Source organism: Sebastes umbrosus, chromosome 18 (genome assembly GCF_015220745.1).
Source record: "Sebastes umbrosus isolate fSebUmb1 chromosome 18, fSebUmb1.pri, whole genome shotgun sequence".
NCBI lineage: Eukaryota > Metazoa > Chordata > Actinopteri > Perciformes > Sebastidae > Sebastes > Sebastes umbrosus.
Window position 1 is genome coordinate 9,644,433 of NC_051286.1, and position 26,861 is coordinate 9,671,293.

The following is a 26,861-nucleotide window of genomic DNA, read 5'->3' on the forward strand; positions in this document are numbered from 1 at the left end:
ACATGGAAGTGAAAGCAGTGCTCTGTTTATTAAATGTGAAAGTGCAATAAAAATATTTTGTCTTTAAAATCAATGAATAATCATGATAAATAATTAGGGCTGCCCAATTAATCAAAATTGTATCGAAATTGCAATATGGCCTATTGCAATCTTCAAATTGCAGTATTTGTTAAAGGTGAAATGTGTGTAAAAAATACCATTTTAAATTTAATATTGTGGTGCTGCAGAGATGTCCTGGCCTAAACATCATATTTTACAGATTTAAGAAAACATCTTTGTTTGATATAGATCCTCGCAAAAAATCACATCACAATCATGTTGTTCAATGCAAATGAGAATATTGATGTAAAAATGATCACAACTGCAATATTAGTCAAAATAATCACAATTAGATATTTTTTTAAAAATCGTGCAGCCGATGAAAAATCGTGTTTCCAGTATTGATCAAAAACATAATTGTGATTATCATTTTGGCCATAATCGTGCAGCCCTACTACATAGCCTACATTAATGAAAAGTAGCAACAGCAAAATGGTGACAAACATGGATGAGATTGAAGCAGTAAGTAGACCGTTATATAAATAACAACTCTTAAATTTCCGCTACCGTAGCCTCCCAATAAGAAAGTGCTGAACCTGGCAAAAACAAGTAGCACACAGCACCCGGCTGGTACCATCCCTACTGGTGGAATATACAGGGACGCCTCACAGCAGTAGGAGCTGAATTAACTGATCACAAGAGAGGGAACGTTAAGTGGAGCCAAATATAAAAACCGGCTCCCAGAGTGAATATGACATCATGCAAAGATTCAGAGTTGGTTTGGCTTCAGAACAAGTCTGAATGTCCTTGTGTGGCTTCAGGGAAACCTGATGTGAACCCCAGAGAAAATCTGCAGAGCCACCCGGACATTACAGTTCAGTGCCACTCCTTCAGTGTGACAGAGCTCCAGAAACCTGAAAGAAGCAGCTGGTGGGGGTGCTCTGCAGCTTCAATCACCACCAGTAGTGTTTATACAAAGTAGTGAATGGAAATTAGGTATTCATAGCTCTTCTTTTAGAATAATATAGTAAAATGTATTCCCACTGTCCGTCACTGATTATTCAGTTTACATCAGCTGGTCCACAGAAGACCATATGTTGTGGGGACGTCTCACACTGACATGTTTACACACACCAAAAGACGTATGTACATGTTGAATGATGTTCGGTGACTCAAGCATTACCTAATCACTCTGCCAGACGGACAGATGGACCAGCGAACCGACTCTAAAAACAGCTTTAACCACTGTCCACACACACACACACACACACACACACACACACACACACACTCACACTCACACACTCTCACTCACACTCACACACACACACGGTGGGACAGGATGGCTTGTGGTTAGACAGTGACGTTCTCCCAGCAGCTATTTTAAACAAGCTCATTTTATATAATGCTTCTGAAAAACCCTGTTTGCTTTGCTGAAGACTCTTGTGGGATTTACAAAGGTGATCATTTCTAGTTGACACATCACGGTCACACGGCTCCCTGTGCCTCCGGATGAAAGTGTGGTACATTATATATATTTTATGAGCACCGCAGTCTCTTCCATTTACTGGTACTACTTTTATTTAAGGAAAATGTAATTCAGCACTTCAAATTTCAGCTACATGTTATATATTAAAGTCAGTATCCCTGTACAGAAAAATGTTGGGCTCTATGTCCAGGGGTACGTTTCCTGAAGAGATGATCATTATCATTATTGATCGGCATGGATGGTGCTAGAGCTAAGGAAGACCTATTATGTTCAGATCATGGTGGATTGAGTTACATAGTGTGTATGTAATTTCAACCTTAAAGGGATAGTTAGGGTGTTTTGAAGTGGGGTTGTATGAGGTACTTCATTGTTCATCCATAGTCAGTGTCATAGTCAGAAACAGACAGGAGTCAATTTTAAAATACTGAATTACCCTGCTGGTGTTGGCGCAAATAATAACCTGGCCAATGACTAACAAACTATGTGTGTTGTCCTTCCCTGCAGGAGGCACTTTGCGGATATACGCTGATAGTCTGAAGCCCAACATCCCATATAAAACCATCCTGCTCTCCACAAGAGACACGGCCGACTTTGCTGTGGTGGAGGCGCTGGAGAAGTACGGGCTGGAAAAGGAGAACCCCAGAGAGTACTGCATCGCCCGGGTAACCACGCTTATCTTATTACAACTCCTTCACATTTAACCTTTGAGTACCTCATCGTATAAACACACCTCCTCCACCACAGTACATACCAAACACATCACATTAGGAAAATGCAAGTTTTGCATGCCCCTCCAGCTGCAGGGGATACCATTAAACAGATGTTGAGTCACATTGAGTATACTCATATTTGATCGCAGCACCTTATTTGTCATGATTTGACTTGCACCTAATTCAAAATGAATTTATTTGTGAGTATACTGCCGGCCACAGACCACTTCTCAACACCTACTAAACACAACCTCTCTATCTCCCTATCTCATCAATAAACACCTCCATCATCCTTCTGAGAGGCTGTGTGCAGAGGACAGCCAAGGTCACGTGCACAAGAACACACACACACACACAGACACACACACACGTAAAAATGCACGCACTCTTCACTGGACAGGCAGATTGAAAGAGAATGCTACTTGGCACTAAAACCTTTGGGAGGAATGCAATTCAATTGCTTTCAGACTGAGTGCTATAGCAGCAGCAGATGCTCTATGCCTGCGTGTGTATGTGTGTGTGATGGTGAACTTGGCTGCCCTCCCCGCAGCCTCTCCCATATCTATCCTCTCAGATGGACTCTGGCTACGGCCAATCATATGAAATAACTGCCGCTCCCACAGCCAATACAGTGGAAGACTCTCCAGGGAACACACACGCACACGCACACGCACACGCACACACACACACGCACACACACTTGCACAGACACTGTTGATAGTCAGTAGCAATTTGCTGATGAGACTGAAGCACAGGGAAAGTCCATTAGGTTAGTGAGCATGAGGAATAAGCACTAGTACTCTAGCTAGTAGCATGTCAGCTTGTGTGTTTATGTTTTTTGGGGGGGGTGGAGGGATGTGAAGAGATGTAGGATGGCTGTAGACTACAGATAGATCTCTGATGAAAAAATACAACAAAATTGTAAAATTTGTCTCTCTTGAGAATGAGACTGCAAATCTCAATGAGATTATGGTATCCGCGACGCAGCACGACTAATCTTTTGTCAGACACCCTGTTTCTATTTATTCCTTAGTCTTCAATTTAAATAAATAATTACATATTTTCATTCTGTTAATGTCATAGTTAAGGAAGGCTATGTTAAGTTGCAATAAATTGCCTTTTTTGTATTGTTTTTACATATTTTTGGCCACCAAATTTAGGGGCTTGGTGGCCCATGGGGCCAGTGCTTAAAAATATTAACGTCCATCCCCGTGTTCTATGTGTGTGTAGCGTGAAGGGGCTACAACTTACATTTCATTTTGCATTCCTGTGTTGTAAAATGACAAATATATTAAATGAACCTTGAATATTCTCTTTGACATTATTTAATGTAGACACTTGAGCCTCAGAAACATTTAACAGTCCAATTCAGGAGTATCTGTGATCTTTTGCTATCCGAGACAGACAGTAATGGAAGTATATCTCTGAATAGTAGCACATTCTTTAAGAAAGCATCTCTGTAAACTCTGAGCTGGTCACTGGTACAATTGGGTATATTTAATTGCTTAAGTGACTGATTTATTTTCTTGTCTTTGCAGCAAGATGATAAGTCGGGCAAGGAGGCGATTCTGGACGATGCTGAGTGTCCACTTCAGATCTTCAGAGACTGGCCAGCTGACAGAGGTGACACACACACTCACACACACACACACACACACACACACACACACACACAGAAACATGCCAACACACACACACACACAGAAACATGCCAACACACACACACAATCCCTCACAATAAATTGCTTCTCTCAGACTCAATTGCTCTTCTGTTGGTCGCTACCGCCCCCTCCTGCTGCCGTACAGTCATTACAACTCTGTTAGTAGCAGGAAATGTACAGAATGACCCATAATTTATGATTAACCCGACAATCTTCTTGACATTTCAATGTGATATACTGAATATTTTATTATGTGTTATCTCAGGAGCGTTAGTGTTCCAGCTGAAGAAGAGACCCCCCGACTACCAGGGAAGGAAGGGAAGGAAAGTGGACGACAAAGGCCTGCGAGCGAAGGAGGGCAGCAGCAGCTCCCTGCCGCCCGAGAAACTGCCTTACCTGGTGGAGCTGAGCCCAGGTAGAACCACAACACACAGCACCATCATATGTCGGCTCCTGTATCTGAAGTAGTAGCAGCTGCTCTGATGACCTGCTATGACAGGTAGTGGCCAGCAGGTAGCAGTGTAGCTGCGGTAAATAACATTCAGGGTTACTCAAAGGTCACTCACGCTAATGTGAGTGAACCACATGTGTTCTGTGGTTTCTGTTCCTACCAGCACAGGATTTCCTCACTATATAAAAACCACCGCAGGAGGTCAAGAATCGCTGCAGTCTATATCGGAGGCAGCTCTGAGAGTTAGCTGCATTTACCTGTGGATGATGTCGTATAGTACCTCTACTTCTCTTCCATTCAACACAACAAAGCAGCTGCAGCTTCTTTTTCAATCGTTGATGTTATTGCAGATGTTACTGCAGTATTATAAGCCACCAAAGAAGCACCTCATCTTTTAACTCTAGCACTACTATTTCCCTTAAGGCAGGTATCAACATACATTTTCTCAAGATTAAAGTCAAGTGATGTACTCTGAGGAAGGTGATATGGATCAAGTTATTTGCAAATTTCTAGCATGAAGTACAGAAATATAGATCTGTATTTAACAATCCAATGCAGAGTTCAACTGACTATAAGAGTGCACAGAAACTCTGCAACAAATCCTGCACCAGAACAAGTGCAAATGTAGTGACCCAGTTTAACAAGATGAACGCGCCAGAATCCTGGAGGTAAAGTTGCTGATATCAGACTGTTTTCTGAACGCTTTAACCCTCTGAACCCCGAGCAGTTTCAAGGCGTTTTTTTGCTCCTGTCACATTTTACTCACTGTGGCCTTGTTTTTCACTGCGATATACAAGTCCTGCACCTCTATGGAAACAGAGTTAGAGATAACTCAACATGTCTTTTGTGCAGTATAACACAGTTATGCCATAAATCATAAAAAGAAAAAAAAAAACACAAGTTGAATTTTTTTGATAATCTATTAAAAAAAAAAAATAGGAAAATTTAATCTATATATATACAAGATTATTAAGGTTCCACAAGTGTTATCGATATTAGAACAAAAAAATAGGGGCTCCACATGCTATACATATCAAACTATTTACACTTTTACAACCTGTCTTGTCCCCTCTGCTCTGTGTAAACAGCCTGCAGTTTCAGTCAAAGTTTCACTGAGTTTCTGTCACATTGGTGTGACTGTTGGTGTCAGCCAAGTTATTCATGGCTTCCCAGTTGCACTGAGGAGTGCAGAATTTAATGTTTTTTACAGGATCTAATTAGTGCAAATGGTTTATTTTTAGCGAACCTTTAAATTTGATTAATTTAAAATTAATTAAAATATTTTTTTTCTATTTTACATTAAAGATTTTTAAGACCCGTAGAATAAAATTCCAAACTTAGATTTGGTTGTTTTTCCTGACGAAAGCGCTCCTTACACATGACTCTATCAAGGACTGTCGGAAATTTGAAAATCCGCCGATAATTTCTGTTTTTACAGTTTCTGGCTATGAGAAATTATGTAATTTTGGCGATTTTTTTTCTTTTTAAAAAAAAAGAAAAACATGCCTTTCAAACCTGCCGGCAGGTTGTTGGATTCAAAGGGTAACAAACTTAAAAAACCCTTTATGATGTTGATGTATCTTGCTTTTCTAGGTTTATTTATTTTCATGATATGATGAGGATAATGCTGATGTAAAGAGCAGAAAGTGTTTCAGTGTTTTAAACACAAACATCAGGATTACAACTGAGCTAATTCTCCTCTGTATATACATACTGTACGTCCTGTGAGAAATGGAGGGAAATCACTGTTTGAATTAGAAGTAGATTGGGCAGGTTGAGATACGTGGAGTACAACAAAAGGTAAGTTGCTGTAACTAAACTCCTGGAATGCAGTAAAGAAATCCCAGTGTGGAGACATTATTGTGATTCTAAAAAAACACCCAAACCTATAGGAGCATTTTGGGAAACAACACCTTAACCTGAGTCTTGCTGAATGTGACACTATCCAGCCCTAACAGCTTGTTTCTTGCTACTGACCCCTCTCTCTTTAGTTCCCTCTTTGTCTGTTATATGCCTCATGCCATTAACATCGACTTCATCCACTGTCAGGTTGACGGCTCATTTGGAAAACTTATTTGGTGGCTCTCCTAAATAGTGGGTGCTGGGATTGTGTGCGTGTGAGAGAGTGAATGTGTCCTGCATCCTTGATAACTTATTTAGATCAGTGCAGTGGTTAAGTTTAGTTTAAGCTTATAAGGGCCTGTGTCCACCAAAGTGTTTTTTTTCCCAGCTGAAAATGCCAGACGCTCTTCTGAAAACTCTCATCTGAGAGCACTTTGGAGGCGCAGCGTTTTTTTCAACTGAGACATTTTGGTTGCACCTGGTTGCTATGATAGGTAATATCCGCAGAAGTAAACATGTCGGCACCGTCGGCACTCAGCACAAGGTAGAGTCCCGCCCCTCCTCCACTGTGATTGGATGGCTGGCTGGCGTAGCGTTTTACCCAAAGTTAAACATTTTTCAACTGTAGGCAACAAACATGCAGAATAGACGCTCTGCGCCTCATCACGCTGGTGCCGTTTTTACCATAGCGTAAATGCGCGACGCTCCCATTGCAAAGCATTAAAAAAATACGCTGGCCTCAGGAAAAATGCTTTGGTGGACACGGCCCCTAAGGCTTAAGATGGAAGGAATGATAGCAGCTTTGTTTTTTTTGCAGCTCAAACCATCGTATTCATTTAGAACGGTGGTTTTAACTGATGAGCAGCTCTTCGTTTGAGGCCTTCTGTAGTAACACGTTTTTGTAGGTGAATTATTCCTTTAAAGTTCATTTAGGATTGGGACATAATGTCTGGTAAAAATAGTATTGCATTATATCTTAAATGTGGACAGTGAAAGGCCCTAGGAATATTCCATGTGTGTGTGTTTGAATGCCTCCATGCAATTAATGGGTTAACAGTTAATGCTGCATTTTTCCTCCTTGCTGCATTTTCACCCTCTGCTATGTGTCTGTTTTCTTTCCCACCTTCTTTTGGCATGGTGTGTTTGTTTGTGTGAATGTGTGTGTGCGTGTGGGGCCTTGTGCATGTGTCCTTCTACCTCCGCACCTGCCTGCCTGTTTGCCTAGGGCGAGGGAATCACTATGCCTACTACGCCTATCGGCACCACGAAGGTAAAAGAAATATCCACCACACCTCCTCTGTGTCTGTTGCAATGGCTGATGGGATTGTTGGGAGGGGGTGCAGTGATCTTCGACATTTTGGAATGTTGGATGAGAAGATTTATACCACTCAATTGTCTGTACCATAAATATGAAGTTACAGCTGGTTAGTTTAGCTTAGCATAAAGACAGTAAATTACTGGGTTAACCTTTCAGGCACCGCTAGTGATTTCCACTATTCACACATGCACTATATTCAGGAACATTTCTGACTTGAGCCTTTTCTCACATGCCATAGCAAAGGCAGAATAGATGGGGCAAGAGACGCTAAATTACGAATCCTGCTATAGCAAAGGCATGGCCCGCCCTACTCTGCCTCTGATTGGCTAGTGGACAAGCACGTAACCCTTTACGTGCATGTGTGAAAGGGGACTCGAGATAAGCCAACCAGCTGCTTGCTTTAGCTTCATATTTACCGTATAGACATGAGAGTGGTACTAATGTTCTCATCCAACATGCTCTGTGAGAAAGCAAGCGTATTTACCAAATTGTCAAACTATCCTTTTGAATAAAATTTAGGATATTATTACACTTTTAAGAAAATAAGAGGCAGTTTCAGAACAAATATTTTTTTATATCTCAAAGGCATTTTAAAGTACTTTTTAGAAACCTTTTTATTACTTAATATGAATTTTTATTGCCAGTCATAGTAAAATTAGTCAGAGACATAAAACGTTTCTGAAAGTACCATTAAATGCTTTAACATTTAGGACCTTCCACTTGAGGAAACACTTCAGTGAGTGTCTCTGGTAGTAAATACGCTGTAAAGTATATTTTTAAACAAAGATGTGCTATAGGAAACTTTAAAATCAAGCAATACTTTAATAGCATTACTATACTAAAGTGTTAGCATTATAATTTACCTTGCTCTCGTAGATATATCAGTGTATCCGTGATCTCACAACATAACAAAGTTGCCAGTTTCTTCTGTAAAAGGCCAAGCTGTCCTGGCAGCCTTGTTCTATTAGCTGTTTTTCTGTATTATTTTTAGAAGGTGGTTCTGAGGTTTTTCTGATACCCATTCATTTTTTTTCCCAGATTTTTTTTTCTCCACAGCAGCCAATGTTCCCCCTTTTTTCTTTGGTGAACTAATACGCCGCTTTGCTTTTTACTAAACTCCCGTTTACTAATAATCAATAAATGCTCTGCAGCCCCACCAGCCTCCCACATTATTTTTGCCACATTATATCCCAGCACACTCTGCAATCTGTATCGACTCTTTCTGTTGAAATGATGGATGGATTATAATCTGTCAGCTGTGTGTGGACAGTGAATATCGGAGTGTGCGATTGAGCGTATGTACTACAGTATTTCTTGTGATGTGAGGACCGTCGTGCTCAGTGCTAAATGTGAGTGTGTTTGTGTGTCTAGACGGGTCTGACTCACGGGACAAACCAAAGCTGTACCGGCTCCAGCACAGCATCACCGAGGTCGGCTCAGACTGCACAGAGGACGGAGCCATCCAGGTAACCACATCACGAAGACACTCACAGTTGTTTAAAGTCAAACTGAAATCTGAGTACTCCTCGCTTCATGTGTGGAAGGAAATATAAACTACTTAGAGGATAAAATCATTTGTGGAGATATTTGTGGAAACAGTAATTTCTCTGGTTTGGCGTGGAAGCTATCCAGTTGATTTCCACTAGACATTACTTTTCGCTCATGTTATTCCAACACCTGCTACGTCATTGGCAGATCCTGCACACTGAAGGGGCGAATGGCCGCTATCTGCCCCGTCTCAAGGTCCAATTCACAAAATTATATTACAGCACAAACACGGTCATAAAGTTTTGCAGCTGAGTGCAATTTGCGTTTTTTTTTCTTCTTGTGTCTGATTGCAATTATCCATGTGGCAAAGTACAAATGCACTCAAGGCCAATGTGTCGGTGATGAGGGGTGAGAGTTTGCCTGAGCCAGAGTGCCACCGCTACCATCCAGACCTCCCTAAGACAATTAATAAAGAGGAAAGGGGAAAATGTAATCCCAGAATTTGGGAAAGGAGGGAGGGGGAAGAAATAATTAGTTTATTTGTTTTCATAACTACCACCAACTCTCTGAAGATGCTAATAATTTCATTGTAACTGCGTGACCATTTGCACTGACTAATTGCAATGAGGCACACTCCTTTCTTGAATTCACCTCTCAGTGTTTGTCCCACCCTATAAAAAAGGTGGGGGGTCTAGCAAGCAGTAGCTTTTGTGGATCCAGTTGAGGTGATGGCAAATGACCAGACTGTCTGAAAGAGAGACTGAAAGTCACAGCAACAGGTAGTCCTGGGGGCCCGTAGCTTCAATTTGCAACATAAAATCAATTATTTTCCTGTTAATTTTGTCATGTTTCACTTATTAAAACAAATGGCAAACTTATCTGCAGTATGTCAACAACAGTAATTTGTGAAATGTAATGCTACCACCATTTGTAATTTGTGTGTAAGCAGTTGCTCCCAAAATACTTGTGAAACAGGCTCTTGTAACCTCAGCATTGCATACGTTGACCTGTGATTCAAATCACAACGAGGAGGAGGCAAACTATTTTAGGACCGGCACCAATTAAATTACAGCACAGAGATTGTCAGTCGATACCAAAACTTCATGCTCGCTGCAGAGCGCTGATGTAGGGGACGCTGTCACTAGAGAAAAACAAACACAACTTCAATTTTATCTTTTTGGTAAATACAATTTTAAGTAAGTACACAAGCCAAAACAAACACAAAGACACCTAAACTGGTTTCTTAACAAATCTAAACTTTACATTTTTTTGTTTGACTTTAAAGTGGAGCTGCTGTAATGTGTGTAATGAGTGTCTGTGTACTGACGTACCTGTCATTGTTTGTCTCCAGCTGCTCGGTCCGGGTATCCTGCCCCACCACTGCAACCTCATGCACAGTGAAGGCATGGTGACCGTGACGCCGCACGGCCCCGACGCCGACACCTTTGTCGACGGGCAACGAATCCAAGAGACGACGGTGCTGCGCTCGGGTTCCACCCTCCAGTTCGGTTCTGCGCACGTCTTCAAGTTCGTGGACCCGATGTTCGACCAGGGAGGAAAGAGAGAACCGGCCGCCATGATGAGGGGCCGACACAAGTCTGGGTGAGCGTTCTTTGCTTTCTTCCTCCTCTCTCTTCTCCTTCTCGTCCTTCCTACACAGTGTTTTCTCAAGGGTTTTGTTGTAGACGAAGGGAGGAGAGGTTGAGGTTTGGAGTTGGCGGGCAGAGCCAGAGATGAAGGGAAGGAAAAGAGGGAGGAGGGAAGTGTTGGGGTTGGACCGACGGGGAGAATGAGGAAATGAGAGGAGAGGAAGAGCGAAGGTCTGGGGTTATGGCAGGCGGTCTGCCCTCTAATCTGATCAACATGGCGTTGGGTGTGGCCTCCTGCTCGCTGTCGTTTCACACAGGAGAAAGAAAGAGAGAGCACACCAGATAAGAGGAGAAGGGAGTGTGAGAAGGTTAGGGATGAGTGAAGGACAAGAAAAGAGGTTTTGAATTTGAATAGAATGGCCCTTTAATGACTCAATGGATGACTGACACTGCGAGAAAGAGAGAGGTGTGTAAGTAACCAACGACGTAACTCATTGGTCTGTGTGTGTTTCTGCATGAATTCTTTCAAATGACTCGAGCCTAGAAGGAACACATTCCGGTTTCTCTTGTGTAGCTTGTCCTGTGAAGTTTCTATTTATTTTGAGGTCGAACATATGTTTTCTGAAGTTCTTAACATATTTAAAGGTTTTTAAATCTAATGGCAGTGTGTAAAACATTTTAAGTATTTTGAGGTGTAACTTTCTGAAGTGTTTTCTAAAGTTTTTAACATATTTAAAGTTGTTTAAATCCAAAGTTCAGAGTGTAAAAAAACTTTTTTTTTGTTTTTATGAACATAGAACAGGTGAGGACTGGGACATTACAGTATAGTCAATAATAATCAAACATTGATATGTGCATAAAAGACTTCAGGCACAGGACAAATTGTTAAGAGTCTAGATGCTATCCCATTTGTCCCAGTATTTATCCCCCTTCTCCTTTTGAAGAGTGAAAGTCATTTTCTCCATTGAGCAGATAGAGTTGGTTATGTAGGTAAGAAGGGCGATGGAGGAAGGGTTCCTCTGGAGCAGCATTTTGTAATAGTTTTCTTACAAGCAGCCATAATAATCTTCAAAAGGTATGTGTCGCTTTTACTGAGACCTTTAGGAAGAATTCCCAGGTACAACAATGTAAAAGAGAAATCAGAATTCAAGTTAAGAGACTAATTTCTCTCCAAAAAGGCTTAACATATGGACAAAACTTGGCAACTTTCTCTCTAGATTTAGGGACTTTTGGAGCTAGTGCTGCTAGCTACTTTCAGTGGAAAAGAGTTGGCAACACTGGGCTTGTTTTTTCAGCTGGATCATTTTTAAAAGTGTACTCTTGCTAGTTTCTCAAGATCGCCCACCCTGCCTTTAAGTCAGAGGAACTGTACATTTCCCCATAAATGTCTATGTAACATCTGGAGAGTCACATTGACACCAGCTGTCATTTTGTGCAGCTCAGTGTCACCTCAGTGTGGATTACAAGCCTGATGTGGTGGATGTGGATCCCTGTGGTTGTCTGGGCTGCTTTCCAATGTTCTGCTGTACAAACTTACAAGGATACCTAGTTCATTTGAGCCGGAGACGCATCATGATGTTTGGAGCGATTAGAGCCGCAGTTTGGCATGACGACTGATTTTTAAAATCTGAGTTATTTGGCACCAGGTGCTGCTGGCAGTTGAACAGATGATCATGTAGCGTTTGAGTGTTCCGAACTTTAATCTACCGGAAGTCTGGAAAGAGACCTAATCCGCCGCTATGTTTGTTTTGATTTTGTGTTGCTAGCATCCGCTTATCTCGGATGTTTTTGAAGCTCAATATTTTCCAAACATTCAGAAGTATACTTAACATGGGGATGCCAGTTTTAAGCTGCAATTCATTCATTTTATGTTAAATCTTACTTGCCAGCAGATGTTCTTGCTTTGGTTTGTCTGTTGGTGATTGACAGAAGCGAACTGTACCATAACCAGACAGCCCAGTGATGAGTTACTTTTACTAACTAATACTACTACTACCTCAACGTATCAAGAGTTGTTTTTCTGTGATATGATTGAAACAAAGCCTCAGTCATGTCACATAAATCTAAACAATCTGTCAAAATATAGTTTTAAGTTAAAGTTGGCTTGTTGAATAAGGTTGAATAAGTAACGTCTTACCATTTTCATTAAATTTATAGGGGTGTACTGATACATCGATCTGGATCGATATATCGATTCAGTGATTAACAATCCAATATCATCGATGCAAAGTGAAAAATATCATCTTTTAAGATGCGCCTTTATTTTGAAAATACCACTTTATATTTATTCTTTTTATTTAAAAGAATAGATTGTTTTTCATTTAAATGTCTGGTATAGCCCAGTAATAAAATTGTCAAGTCATATTTTAGTTGTTTTTTGTAAGTTGATATAAATGTAACTGATTGTGTTAAAGATGCGTAATGATATCGTCTCATATCGATCACAGGCCCCTGAATTGAATCAAATTGTCGTATCATGGCAGATGTGATATCGGCAAATATCATTTTGTTGTCCAAAGAATCTAAATAATATCATATCGGGATGAAACTTGTGATTTACACCCCTATAAATAGATACTACCACTACTGGATACTTTTTTTAATTAATGCTCATTTTTGGGAGGATCAAAGTGTTCTACCAGGTTTTTATTTCTACTTGTTCAGGTATCGGAATAATGACGTAAAGAGTCATTTTTCAAGTGTGGCCTGAGATCACATGACCATCTTGTAATGAGCTTTTAAGAAACTGTTAGAGGGTTTTTAAAAACCTCTGTTTTCAATGTCTGAAAACATCAGCTTGACCTTTATCTGCATTAGTGTGAACACACGTTGAGAAGCCTCGTCTGTGGGGTGTTAAAGGTGTCAGTTAACAGATGGAAAATATTACAAACAAGCAAATAAATCCATTCTGGGATGTGGTTGAAGATAGGAAATCGGTATAATTTCTCCATCCATCCATAGTCATGCTGTTAATGGTTTAACCTACTTTGGCTGCTGGTGGTTATTGTGTATGTGACAATGACTCAGAGCACAAATGCTTTGTGTGTTTGTTGTGTTAGTGTCGCACTTTTTATTTAACATCGATGCCCTCCTGTCAAGTGGGGCGTGAAAAGCAGAAGCCTGTCTTTTAAACCCGCCTGCTGTCACACTCAATTACTGTCACTCAAACACACATATACATACACACACACTCGGTGTACGAACTTTGCTGCGTACAGTGCTCAGTCACGACTCCTAGCGTGGCTTCTCTATATCTAATTAGACTGTTATATAAGTGTGTGTGCATATGCATAAAGCAAATTTATCTGCCTGCATGTATTAGAGCTAGCTCTCTCCTCCCCGACAAACAGTTAGATAAGTGAGTGAGTGTGAGTGTGTGTGTGTGTGTGTGTCTGGATTAAGTCTGAGCTCTTGTCGTTGTCAGTAATGAAAAGTCAGCTGTACAGAGCACAGCTCCTCAACTAAACCGCTGCATGTCTGTCTGTGTCTCTGCTGCAGCAGTGTACCAGAAACCACCTTCGACCTTCACGGAGACGTCCACAGTGGAGCTGCTCTGCCCACCAGCAAGGTAACACGCACACGCACACGCACACGCACGCGCACGCGCACGCACACGCACACGCACACGCACACGCACGCACACACTCACACAGATCATTTGAATTTATGTTATATCCTGTTCAGTGTTGGAACAGTTTGTTCTGGTGTAAACAGACATCTTATTACTTGCCAAAGGCAGTTTTAACAGTTATCCAAAATAGTAATGCACGGTGACACATATAGGGCTGAAAATAACAATTCAAAAACACAAAGAGATTTATATATAGTTATAAAAAAACGATAAAAGCAGCATGTCCTCACTTTTGTGTAGCAGGAACTAGACAATGTTTGGCATTTAGGTCTTGAGAAATGACTGAAACAATGATTTGATTATCAAAATTGCTGCTAATTGATCGTATCAATTGACTAATTGTAACAGCTTTAGACATGTATATGAAAAAAACAGGGCTGTCAGAGTTGACACACTAATAACGCGTTAATTCAAATTTGTTTTAACATCACTAATTTCTTTAATGCATTGAAGCAACTTGCGATTTTTAGGTTATAGTGGGCTCAGTTTTAAAGTTTCTGGTTAGAACCAGAAAGCTGTAAAAACAGCATCTGTTGCATGTTGTGTTCGCTGCTTGCTAGTAGTTCTGAGAGTGTATTTGAAGCCTCATAACACAGGAGTCATTACCTACACGTCTGTATGTTCTCAAATGGGGTTGAAGCGGCTTGACGCTGTGTGTTGTGTTGTGTTTGCAGAGCTCAGGGAAGCTGGAGATGGAGAGAGGCATGGTCAAACCCATGATCAGAGGAGAGCAGCAGGACAGCAGGTCAGACACACTCTCTTCTCTTCTTCGTCCTCCATCTTTATCCTCTCTCTCTCTCTCTCTCTCTCTCTCTCTATTCTCCTCTCTGTATTTAGTGTTATCTTGCCTTCCCATTGTGTTATTTTGTCTCATCAGGTCTCAGGACATTTCAGCAGACAGAACAGAGTTGACTCTGCCAGCCGGCATCGAGTTCAGAGACAACTGTAAGTATTTAGCGTGTCTCTTTCTGTTCTCTCTCCATTCCTCCTCTCTGTGTTGGTGAAACAGTCGATAGCTGGAAACTATTGAACCCCCTTTACAATGAATGCACTGAGCTGATTCTGCTGACCTAACTACTCTAGTAGCAGTGGCAACTATGCAGTAAATATCTCATAGTAAATATACGGTAAATGTTTCCTCTCACCCTGCTGACTCTCCAATGCAGAGTTTGGTATCGTGCCTTCTTACAGCTCTGTACAGGAAAGCCTGATGACTTCAGAAAGACATTATTCATTTTGAGACATTAATATGACTTCCATAAACAGATGGAGAGAAAATGAGCAACTTGTTTCAGCCTCTAGATTACATTTTACATTGTGTGTGTGTGCTGCCACTCGCATTTGGCAGGAAATCAGCTGGATTAGTTTAACGCCTAAAAGCTTTGTTTCCTGTAATTGCACCAAGATAACACAGTCAGTAGTTACCAGCCACGACAGCGCGTGGCTCTGTGTGTGTCATCATGGCTAAATGTGGTCCTGGAGACAGCTACTGTAGCGGGAACTACCACAGGAGTATGGAGGACAGAACCTGCCAAAATCAAAAATGAATTAATAAATAAATAAAGGACTCGATAAATAAATGAATATGCCATTAAAGTAGCAATTTCTGATTGATATTTCTGTTTTAATTTGCTTTTTTATTTATTTACCTTTGTATTAATTCCCTTATTTATTTACTCTTCTGTTTAATTTCCACTTTTATTTATTTATATATTTATTTTTTATGAATGTATTTATTATTGCATATTTTTATTTATTTATTTTTAAAGGTATGTATTTCTTTTAATGTATGTATTTATCCATCATCCATCAACATTTTTTTTTTAATAATTCCATAAATAAATAAAAATGGAAATTAAACAGAAGAGTAAATAAATAAAGGATTTAATACAAGGGTAAATACATAAAAAAAAAAAGCAAATTAAAACCAAATCAATTTATGTTACATTTTATCAATTAATTAATGACTACATTTATTTGTAATATTATGACATATTTATTTATATATTGAGTTATTTATTTATTCATTCATTTATTTAGTTTCACAAAACTTTACAGCTGTGTAGTTGAGTTCGAAGATGGGTGTGTTCTGATCAAGGTGGTAGGACGTTGGGAAGACATGCAGTTCAAAGTGCTTTACATTTAAAAAAGTATAAAAACAGGAAACACTAATTTAATTAAAAAGAATACAGGTTAGGGTAAAGTGCTTAGCGTAGCAGAGAAAGTAAGCCATTTAAAAGATCAACTAATATTTAAAGGTCATTTAAAAAGAGCATGTGGGAATCCATGTGAAGAACGCACATTGTAAGAACAGGTGCTAGAAAAATAAAAAAAAAAAAAAAAAAAAATATATATATATATATATATATATATATATATATATATATATATATATATATATATATATATATGCGAGTGGCCTAATTATCTGGTTTCCTGTGTGTGTCCATCCAGCTGAAGACACCTTCCTGTCGGCCATCATCAACTACACCAACAGCTCCACGGTCCACTTCAAACTCTCGCCCACTTACGTCCTGTACATGGCCTGCCGCTACGTCCTGTCGCCGACTTACCGGCCCGACATGTCGCCATCTGAGAGGACGCACAAGGTCATCGCCATCGTCAACAAGATGGTGAGCATGATGGAGGGCGTCATCCAGGTCAGTAACACTTCTTTTCTAAACTCTTTTTTGTGTGTGTGTTCTGTCACATTTGAGCATAATCTCATTGATTAATTTGTGAATTATCTCAGTTTGTTCTGCTCCTTCATGATGTTGTTATTTATGTATTTCACACTCGCTTGTGTTGAAATTTTTGAATTGTTTGATGCTTAATTCCCCCCATTTACTGTTTGCTTACAAACTACCCCTGTAGTTGTGTAAGGTGTGTATACGTGTTTGTATGTTTCTTGCAGCTTTTTCTCCACAGTTACCTCTGTTGTACCAGTGTGTGCTCTCGTCTTATGTTTGTCTACCTATCAGTGTTTAATGCTCGTGGTGTGAAGCCTGCTATGACGCAACATAGAGTGTGCTAAACCTCAGCTAGCGGAGAGCTATCGCTGATCATTAGAGCTGGAATGGATGCTAATATGATAGCTGAGTTTTTAGGCAACAATTACATACAACTTTCAGAACAGAATAAAACTTATAATGTTGCATGAACACAAAATGTTATGAATGTTAAAAAAGCGCAGCACAGGACTTTGTAGTTTGTAGATCGGAGGATTATGGAGAAAAAAACCCACTCGCACTCCTTAAGCTTAGGGCTTAATAAAATGCCATTTCTTCTTTTATTAGTGCCATTCACTTTTATTTGTTTAGCTGGAAGCTATTCATTGCCGTTGGTATGCAGTGACATTATTAAAGAAAACACACACACACCGAATGGAGTAAGACTTAATCTATTTCAGTCTGTGTGTAGCAGGATTTTATAGAGTTTCGGGGAAATATTTTTAGCTTCTGAGGAATATGGGGATGTTGAACCTTCCTGCTTCAGATAGGCTTATAATAGGCTTAAAAACGGGGTATTTTTGGATGTTGAGAACTTGAAGAACTAGGTCTTGAATAGTGTGATGATTGTGACCAGCTTTGCTGTGTGAGATGCTGGAGATAGACTCGTGCTTTTCCAGAGCTTTGCATCCTTAAATGTCTTAACTGCATTACTTTATTAATGTCTCCCTAAATGGATTACATGCGGTGTTTTTTAAACATCAGTGTGTGATTAAAACTTTGCATTATCACCAAGAACAAGGTCATCATTATCTGATAGTAACTTAAACTTAAATACTTTATTAGATTGGTTTTCCTCTATACTGAGACCACATTTCCACAAAGAGGCTGCTACTCGCCAGTTACTCAAAAACTGGAAGCTTTTAGGCAAATTTTCCCTCATAACATTCCTGTTTTGTGCTGTAATGCAATCCCAACAGATTTTTCAGTATGTAATGAAGTGCAGAGTCTGATTTTATTTTTATTGTTGGTCCCATTTTGTGGTAATTATACAGCTGTCTCAGAATGTATACTGGTAAAATGTTAATGACTTTAGTTTATTCAAGGATTCATTTACCTTTTTATGCTTTTTTTAATGCACCCTGCTCACATTTATACACCTTCACACTCGTTCCATTCCTGTTTACACTTTGCTCATTTATTACCTTTTATTTCTAGCTGGTATACAGAACTGAAAAACTCTATAAGTCTCAAGAATAGACTCTAGACTAAACCTGTAAAATGTACCACAAAAGTAAAAAAACAATTAATATATAACAGCTTCTATTCCCTGTCGTAAAGGGCTGTCTGACAGCAAAGTAAAGCAGTGAAAATATTCTAAATATAGTGTACACTTAAACTGATATTGATTTTTTAAAGTACCTCATACAAACCCTCTTCAAAACACCAAACTATCCCTTTAAGCGGACATTAAAGAGATCTCTAAAAGCTTTAAAAATTCTCAAATGACCTTCAGTTATGTTCTTTAACTGATTCAAGATGTCTTCACATTGTAAACCATGACCATGTCTGTGTCAAAGTGTGTGTGTGTTACATGGCTGTGTCCATACTGTAGCTGTTGACGTGTTTTCTCTCTGTCCTGTGAACGTGTCCTCCTCCTCTTCCTCCTCCTCCTCCTCCTCTTCCTCCTCCTCCTTCTTCCATCCAGGAGATTCCTGAAGGGGATCAGGTAGGATAGCACAATAGCACACCATGATACGGCTGCTACAGACTCGTCTACCTCCCTCACTCTCTCTTTCTTTCCTTCTCTCTCTCTTTCTCTCGGTGTGGGCGACATGGATTAAATATCTCAAGTTTGACAATGAATTGAATTATCATTCATGTTATTTAAAATCTGTAACCCAGCCGGTAGATGTTGGGACTCAATTTTCTGCCTTTAAAGAAACTTAAACTTAAAAAAAAAAAAAAATGCATGCCTACTTAAAGGAATTGTTTTTATTTACTTAGCAGTTCACCAAGGAAACAAATAGTAAGAAATATGAGAATACATTCTCAGCACATTTATGAAAAAAATATTTCAGTCTTTCCTTTTCTCTGTGCCAGATGTGAAATGAGCCAAAAGGAATATAAATCTGTAAAATTATTATTTAAACAGATGAAAAAGAAGTTGGTTTTTGAAATTCAATTGCATATAGCTAGAGCTGAACCAATTAATGATTGAATTCTTACAGTCATTAATTAAGCAAAAAGTCCAAATATTCTTTGGTTCCAGCTTCTCAAATGTGAGGATTTCTTTCCTTTTCTCTGTTTTATATCATTATAAGGTGAATAACTTTGTGTTTCAAACTGTTGTTTGGAGAAAATAAGCAATTTAAAGACGTCACCTTGGGCTCTGGGAAATTGTGAGAAACATTTATTTCTTTTTTTCTGTCATTTTGTAAAGTAATTGTTTGATCGCTAAACCAAAAGAAATGATAAGTAGATTAATTGATTGTAAAATAAATTGCAGCTCTGCATGTACTGTAAAATACTTTACAAACTGATTGATGGAAATGAAAATGTGCTCACTCAAATGTACTCTAAAGCAGCATATTTTTAAAAGCAGATATCAATTTTTAAAAGATAAATAAATATAAATATAAATGTGTTGACATGGGGATTTTACAATTATATTCATAAGACAAATTATGTATAGAAAATATTTTTATACATTATTTAAACCATAAGTTGTTGTTGACAGATTTCTATTCTCTTGTGTTTTAAACATTAACTCCTGGTGACCATTTGGACCAATTCAACCATTTGTTGCATTGTGCACATTTATTTCGGATATTTACGGCAGTACTTGAAGGCAGCATAAATCTTTTTTTTTTTTTTTTTTATGGTCGCAAGGAAATAGTTGTTTTTGTATAGTTGCAATCTGTCACAATGTCTGAGGTTCCTTTGAAGGCAAACCAGATACCCTGTTAACGATTTAAAATGTAAAATCATGTCGCCCAACCTCATCAACCTCTTGGCTTCTTTCTTTGAATCTCTCTCTCTTTGAATTCTTTCTTTACTGCTCTCTGTCTGCTTTTTTTGACCAGCCCTTCATTGTTGCTGCTGCTTCTTTTTCTCCATTCTAACAGAAATGTAAAATTAAGCCATAATAATGCGTCCTCCCACAGCTGGAAAACTAAGCAACAACAGCAACATCAACCCAACTAATTCCATTCAGCTTCCCGGACCTGCCTGGTACTAAAACAAAAAAACAAAAAAAACAGAACGAAACCAAAGCAACCACTCTTTTCCACCATTGCTCCATCTTTAATTCTGGCATCCACCTTGTGTGACATCACGTCTTGCTTCTCCTACTCGACAGTGTGGATGAGAGACGAGTCGCGTCCCTCCGACCTCCTCCACCTCCTCTGCTTCATTTGTCTGTTTGGAAGTTCATTTAACATGTTCGACCATCCGTCTGTGTTTTCAGTGTTTCCTAAATGTTTTATTGTCACGTTTCGTTTTGGATGCACTTGGCTCCATCTCTCATTCTCTGGCTGTTCTGAATGAAGGGGTTTTGTTTTGTTTGATTTGTATTATGTTTTTTTCAAGGCGGGGATAGATGAGTGCAAGGGAGCGAGCTCCGCACATCCCTCCCTCTCTGAGTGGCGGGGATATTAACCAATCAGCTCCTCACACACTGAGCTCCGTCCTCCCTCTTCATCTCAGGACCAGAAAACAAACTGTCCTTTAGACTGTAGACTGACATATGGAGCGTTATTAAAAGTCTGATATCATCAGCTCGGTGTTGGCCATTTGAGATAATTATGTCATTAATTATTCTCTCATATCATTATCCTGGCTTAGTGTGTTGCTGCTGCAAGCTACTAGATCACGTTACTCTGCACGAGGCTGTAATTACATTTATGCGGCAATGTGCAGCTACAGAGTTACAAAAGGCCCCACATGTGTCTTCAACTGCTTTTTTATTATCCTTTAAAATGTTTTATTTTGATAGGCTAAGGGTATACTTACTAAAACATTCTGGGGAATACACTTTTCAGGAGTTAAATGAGCGAGTTAGATGAGATGATCAATACCAATGTCAATGTCTGTATGACAAATATGCAGCTGGAGTCAGCAGTTAATCTTTGCTTAGCATAAAAACTGGAAACTGCTAGCCTGGCTCTGTCCAAACGTTGCAAAATCCGCCCAAAATCACTTATTAACACGTCAGATTTAGTTTGTTTAATCCAGGAAATCACTGCTCCCAACCAAGAAATAGTTCCACACCTAACCCTCCCATAAATCTACAAATTGTCATTAGTAAACAAATGAGATGTAAGTCCATATAGTGTCTGCACCTGCAGGGCTCTGGGGAGCGCTTCATCCCAGCGTCCCGGCGGCTGCACAGACTCTCTACTCATTGGAAACAATTGAAAAAGATGCTGGCGCTCAGAAGAAAACTCTAACAAAAAATTTGAGTATGCAAATGTGAAACATTTTGTTTCCTTTGGAGAGAGCCAGGCCAGCAGCTGTTTCCCCCTGTTTCCAGTCTCTAAGCTAAGTTAACATGAGACATGAGAATGGTATCAGTCATTTCATCACACTCATGGCAAGAAAGTCAAGTGTGGAATAGGTAATATGAATATCCTTAGAGCTTAATTTCGATCTTAACAATAGATAGATGTTTTAAAATCAATGTTAAATGGATTAACAGTTAACAGTTGACCACAAAAATGTCCCTTTATGTCATTCTGATCTATTGGAAATGAATGGACTTCTAGTCACTTGTTGATCCTGTTGCTCTCAGTGTGAATGCATGTGGTCCATAGTGTAAGTCTACAGTCTAAACACACCAAAAAAAAAGAAATCTAGTTAGTGGAGGAGGCTGGTGTCTGGTGACCTGGTAAATGGAGTTGGTGTCTGGGAGGGAAAAGGAGTGGTCACTAATGTCTCTCATGAAGTCATACAGCAAAATCTTTGAGAGCTCAAATACAAATGGTGAAGAAATCAAAAAATGAAGACCCCCTCATTGAGTGTCTTCTTGTGACAGTGATGACCACTCTTCCTCTCGACACCGGGTTGGCTTAGAGGGAGGGGTGGGCGGGGCATGAGTCTATCCCTGAAGTAACAACTGCTCCTTCTGGCTGCCACTCAAACAGAAAACCCCTCTCCTACCTTCTTTTTAACTCTTCAGCCTTTCTCCTTCGTCCTGCTGCTCTAACAACTTCCTCCCTATGTTTTTTTGGTTGGTACGTTACAGAAGCAGAAGAACATCGCAGGAGCGCTGGCTTTCTGGATGGCCAACGCCTCCGAGCTGCTCAACTTCATCAAGCAGGACCGAGACCTGAGTCGCGTCACGCTGGACGCCCAGGACATCCTCGCCCATCTGGTCCAGATGGCTTTCAAGTCAGTCTGTGTGTGTGGTTGTGTAGTTGTGGGAGTGGATGTTGGGTGGGAATCTGGAATATCATGGATGATGTATTACTGACGGTAATCAAGATAGAAAAGACTCTTTAAGTTCCCTCAAAGACAGATGATTGGATAAGAGCTTCTCTGTTGTTTGATGAAGTCTTGATGTCTTTAAGCTGTAATGTGCTGTGTGCAGGTACCTGGTCCACTGTCTCCAGGCTGATCTCAACAACTACATGCCTGCCTTCATGGACGACCCCGAGGAGCATAATCCACAGAGACCCAAGATCGGTAATATACAAACACATGCTATGATGATTAATGCCCCCCTTTAAGTTCATTTCAACCAGAGTGATTTTTCCTTCTTAGAGTTTTTGCATTTGGGGTTGAAGATGTAAAACTGTCAAATATTTCACCAGGAAAATAAGTCAAGATTTGAGAAAAGTCTGATAAAAATATATTTTTTTTTAATATGACTCCGTGCAGGCGACAGCCGTTGCCAGAGGCATTATGGTTTCGGGTTGTCCGTCCGTACCATTCACGTGAACACAATATCTCAGGATCGCGTATTTGGCACAAATGTATTAGATTTTGTTGGTCAAAGGTCAAAGCCACTGTGACCTTACGTCCGCGCCATTCTTGTGAACGGGTTATCTCAGGAACACCTTGAAGGAATATCTTCAAATTTGGCACAAACATCCACCTGGACTCAAGGATAATGATTTGATTTCGGTGGTCAAAGGTCACTGTGACCTCATAAAACACGTTTTTGGCCATAACTCAATAATTCATATGCTAATTATGGTAGTTTCACACAATGAAAATGTCTACCAGGATAAAATGATGTGATGACACTTTCGACAGACATGGATGTAAACTGGCATACAGCCCAGAGGCGGTAATTCTATTTTTTTCATATCCTATTTTGCTTTGGGTGTATCCCAACCCTCATGGTGGGAACTAGAGAAACAGTACCTTCAGTGCCTTCCTTCAGTCAAAAGGCAAAAATTGTTTATCTGGCCAACCCTCTATGAATTTTGGCCAAACATTTTACACAGACACTGGAGTGAGTGAAAGAGAGTATGGATTCCTGCCTTGTGAAATGGTAATAACCCAGGCGTCAAGACACTCAAAGAGGATGAGAGAGTTGTTTTCAGCCTCATGTGTGTCTCCTATTCTCAGCTGTCCAAACTGTCCTAATGTGAAAGTAATGGTTGGCCATCATTGAGCATACGTCTGATGTCTCTTCCTCCGTCTCTTTCCAGAGGACGTCCTGCACACCCTGACGGGGGCGATGTCGTTGCTTCGGCGGTGTCGAGTCAATGCCGCCCTGACCATCCAGCTCTTCTCGCAGCTCTTCCACTTCATCAACATGTGGCTCTTCAACAAGCTGGTGACGGACACCGAGTCGGGGCTGTGCTGCCACTACTGGGGGGCCATCCTCCGGCAGCAGCTCAGCCACATCGAGGCCTGGGCGGAGAAACAGGGTCTGGAGCTCGCCGCTGACTGCCACCTCAGTCGAATTGTACAGGTAAGAGGATAGAGGGGAACGTGGGAAGTGTGTGCTGGGACATGAGGAGATGCTGACACTGAGAGGTTTCATGGATTTTATTTTATTTATCTATGTTTTCATTTTTTTAAGATTTATCTGTGCTTTTAATTTTTTCCACAGTGGTCAGTGATAATTATCTTGTTTCCCTTTTTTTATTCGGTGTTTAAGACACCAGATCTATGCACTGTATTTATCCATAACATCCAGTATTTGTGACTACATAATCAACAGTTAAAGTTAGAAAATGTCCTTGTAAGGTATCAATGTTTAAGAGTTTAACATTCAAAATCTCAGCACATCTGCTTCTTCAGGACTGCGTGAGAGTTGTTTGATCAGATTTGACGGACACGGGCGTCTCCGTGGCAATATAAGCAAACATCCTGTCATCAGATTCTGATTATTGTATTGTTAAATTTCAAGTGATGCATGGAAAGAACACGGCACCGCCTCGCCTTCTCACACCAGTGAGACGAACACAGTCTGTCTGTGTCAGAGATGCAGAAATCTCTCATTCTTTTCAGACCCTCTTAGCAACTCTATATCTAAGAAGTGAACTGCAAAGAGCTAACCTCGTCCTGTTTTTGTTACACAATCACTTCCTTTGTGTCGTAAATGGAGCCATCATTTACTCGGGAGATCGTACCCGGTGGCAGACAGATTTGCATAGTGAAATTGAGGCTTATAGGGAACCGATCTAAACACTGATGGTGTCATTATTCTATAGCCATTACATTGTGCAATCAACATTTACTTCATAATGATATGTTAAAGCAAAAAGCATTAAGGCAGATTAAACAATAACATGTAGGAGAAGGCAGAAAACAAACAGACAATATCTATACAATATAAAAGATATGTGGCTCATTGACATGTTGTTTTCTGTGTGTCCTCCAGGCCACCACCCTGCTGACCATGGACAAATACTCCATGCAGGATGTGGAGACCATCCACAACACCTGCTTTAAGCTCAACTCCCTGCAGCTCCACGCCCTCATGACCAACTACCACTGTGCTCCAGACGAGCCTTACATCCCGCCTGTAAGTCACAAGCACTGAAACACACTCAAAATAGAAAAAAATCCAGCTAATGAAACATCACTTCTAAACTTAAATCAGAAGAGTTATGATGTACATACATTTATTTCTGTTAGATAACGTCAGCTTTATGTAACACAAGTCAGCTGTTTAACAAATCTGATTTGCACAGATGTTGAAATAGCCATTACTCTATATGATGTTTTCTAGATGTAATGAACCATCTGGTTGTCTGATATGTGAGCTGCCTCTGGTTGTGTGTTTGTGTACAGGAGCTGACAGACCACGTGGTGGCGGTGGCAGAGAACACAGCAGATGAGCTGGCGAGGAGTGACGGGAGAGAGGTTCAGCTGGAGGAGGATCCCGACCTCCAGCTGCCCTTCCTCCTTCCTGAGGACGGCTACTCCTGCGACGTGGTGCGCAGCCTCCCCAACGGCCTGCAGGACTTCCTGGAGCCGCTGCTGCAGAGAGGTAAAGACAATGGGACCAGTATTTAATAATACAAAGAAATTCTGTTGAGAAAGAATCGACTGTTACATTTCTTGTTTAGATAAATGCAATTTAGTTATCAAATAGTTTATATACTCTGGCTTTTGTGCAAGAATGTGCAGTATGTTACACTTGATTCACTGTATTTTATTATTTTTGGTGGTGCTCCAGTCAAAATGTGTTTAGCTAATTGTTATGTAACATGGATAACGCATCAACACAAATTGATTTTAACGCCACTAATTTCTTTAATGCATTAATGCAACTTCCTTTTTTTTACTTTGTAGCAGGCTTCATTTTAAAGCTAGAGTGAAGATACTGACATATGAAACTAGAAAACCTAAAGAATCCATTGGTACCAACCATGTCATACTAGCTTGTCGCGAAAGAGGCTAAATAACACTCCAAACTTTTGCTAAATTTTGGTAAGGAAAAACGGGCATGGCCATTTTCAAAGCGGTCCCTTGACCTCTGACCTCAAGATATGTGAATGAAAATGGGTTCTATGGGTACCCACGAGTCTCCCCTTTACAGACATGCCCACTTTCTGATAATCACATGCAGTTTGGGGCAAGTCATAGTCAAGTCAGCACACTGACACACTGATAAAAAACAGATAACAGATACAAAATTAGTGATTAATCACGATTAAATATTTTGATCGATTGACAGCCCTAGCTTTTACAGAATTTAGATGTCTGATTCAGTGAAAATGTACTTTAAAATGTGTGTTTCATCTTCCAGGTTTCTGTAGGTTAGTACCCCACGCCCGAGCACCTGGTACCTGGACCGTCCACTTTGAAGGAGCTGACTGCGACAGCCACTTCTCTGCTGCTGACGCTTCTGAGATGGTAGGACATTAACTCTCTCTCTCTCTCTCTCTCTCTCTCTCTCTCTCTCTCTCAACCTCTCTCTCTCTCTCTCTCTCAACCTCTCTCTCTCTCTCTCAACCTCTCTCTCTCTCTCTCTCTCAACCTCTCTCTCTCTCTCTCTTTCAACCTCCCTCTCTCTCTCTCTCTCTCAACCTCTCTCTCTCTCTCTCTTTCTACCTCTCTCTCTCTTTCTACCTCTCTCTCTCTCTACCACTCTCTCTCTCTCTCTCTACCACTCTGTATGTGTGTGTACTTGTGTGTGTCAGGGCAGTGGGGCATCCCAGGTAAAGGACTTTGAGCACATCTAGTAATGCTGACTCATAGACATACAGTAGATCTGACAGCTAGACGGC

The 26,861-nt window shown here is 40.2% G+C and overlaps 1 protein-coding gene across 1 annotated transcript in view; it reads left to right on the top strand.

The window, feature by feature from the left end:
* The window catches only part of afdna (afadin, adherens junction formation factor a), a 102,258-nt gene that overhangs the window by 34,568 nt on the left and 40,829 nt on the right, over positions 1-26,861 (top strand). The window contains 17 exon segments of the mRNA XM_037751373.1: positions 2,033-2,190; positions 3,777-3,861; positions 4,165-4,314; positions 7,418-7,462; positions 8,882-8,976; positions 10,350-10,600; positions 14,086-14,155; positions 14,893-14,963; positions 15,096-15,163; positions 16,673-16,878; positions 18,875-18,895; positions 22,412-22,557; positions 22,757-22,851; positions 23,826-24,091; positions 25,007-25,150; positions 25,420-25,618; positions 26,381-26,487. Coding sequence (XP_037607301.1) covers positions 2,033-2,190; positions 3,777-3,861; positions 4,165-4,314; positions 7,418-7,462; positions 8,882-8,976; positions 10,350-10,600; positions 14,086-14,155; positions 14,893-14,963; positions 15,096-15,163; positions 16,673-16,878; positions 18,875-18,895; positions 22,412-22,557; positions 22,757-22,851; positions 23,826-24,091; positions 25,007-25,150; positions 25,420-25,618; positions 26,381-26,487 — 2,177 coding nt within the window.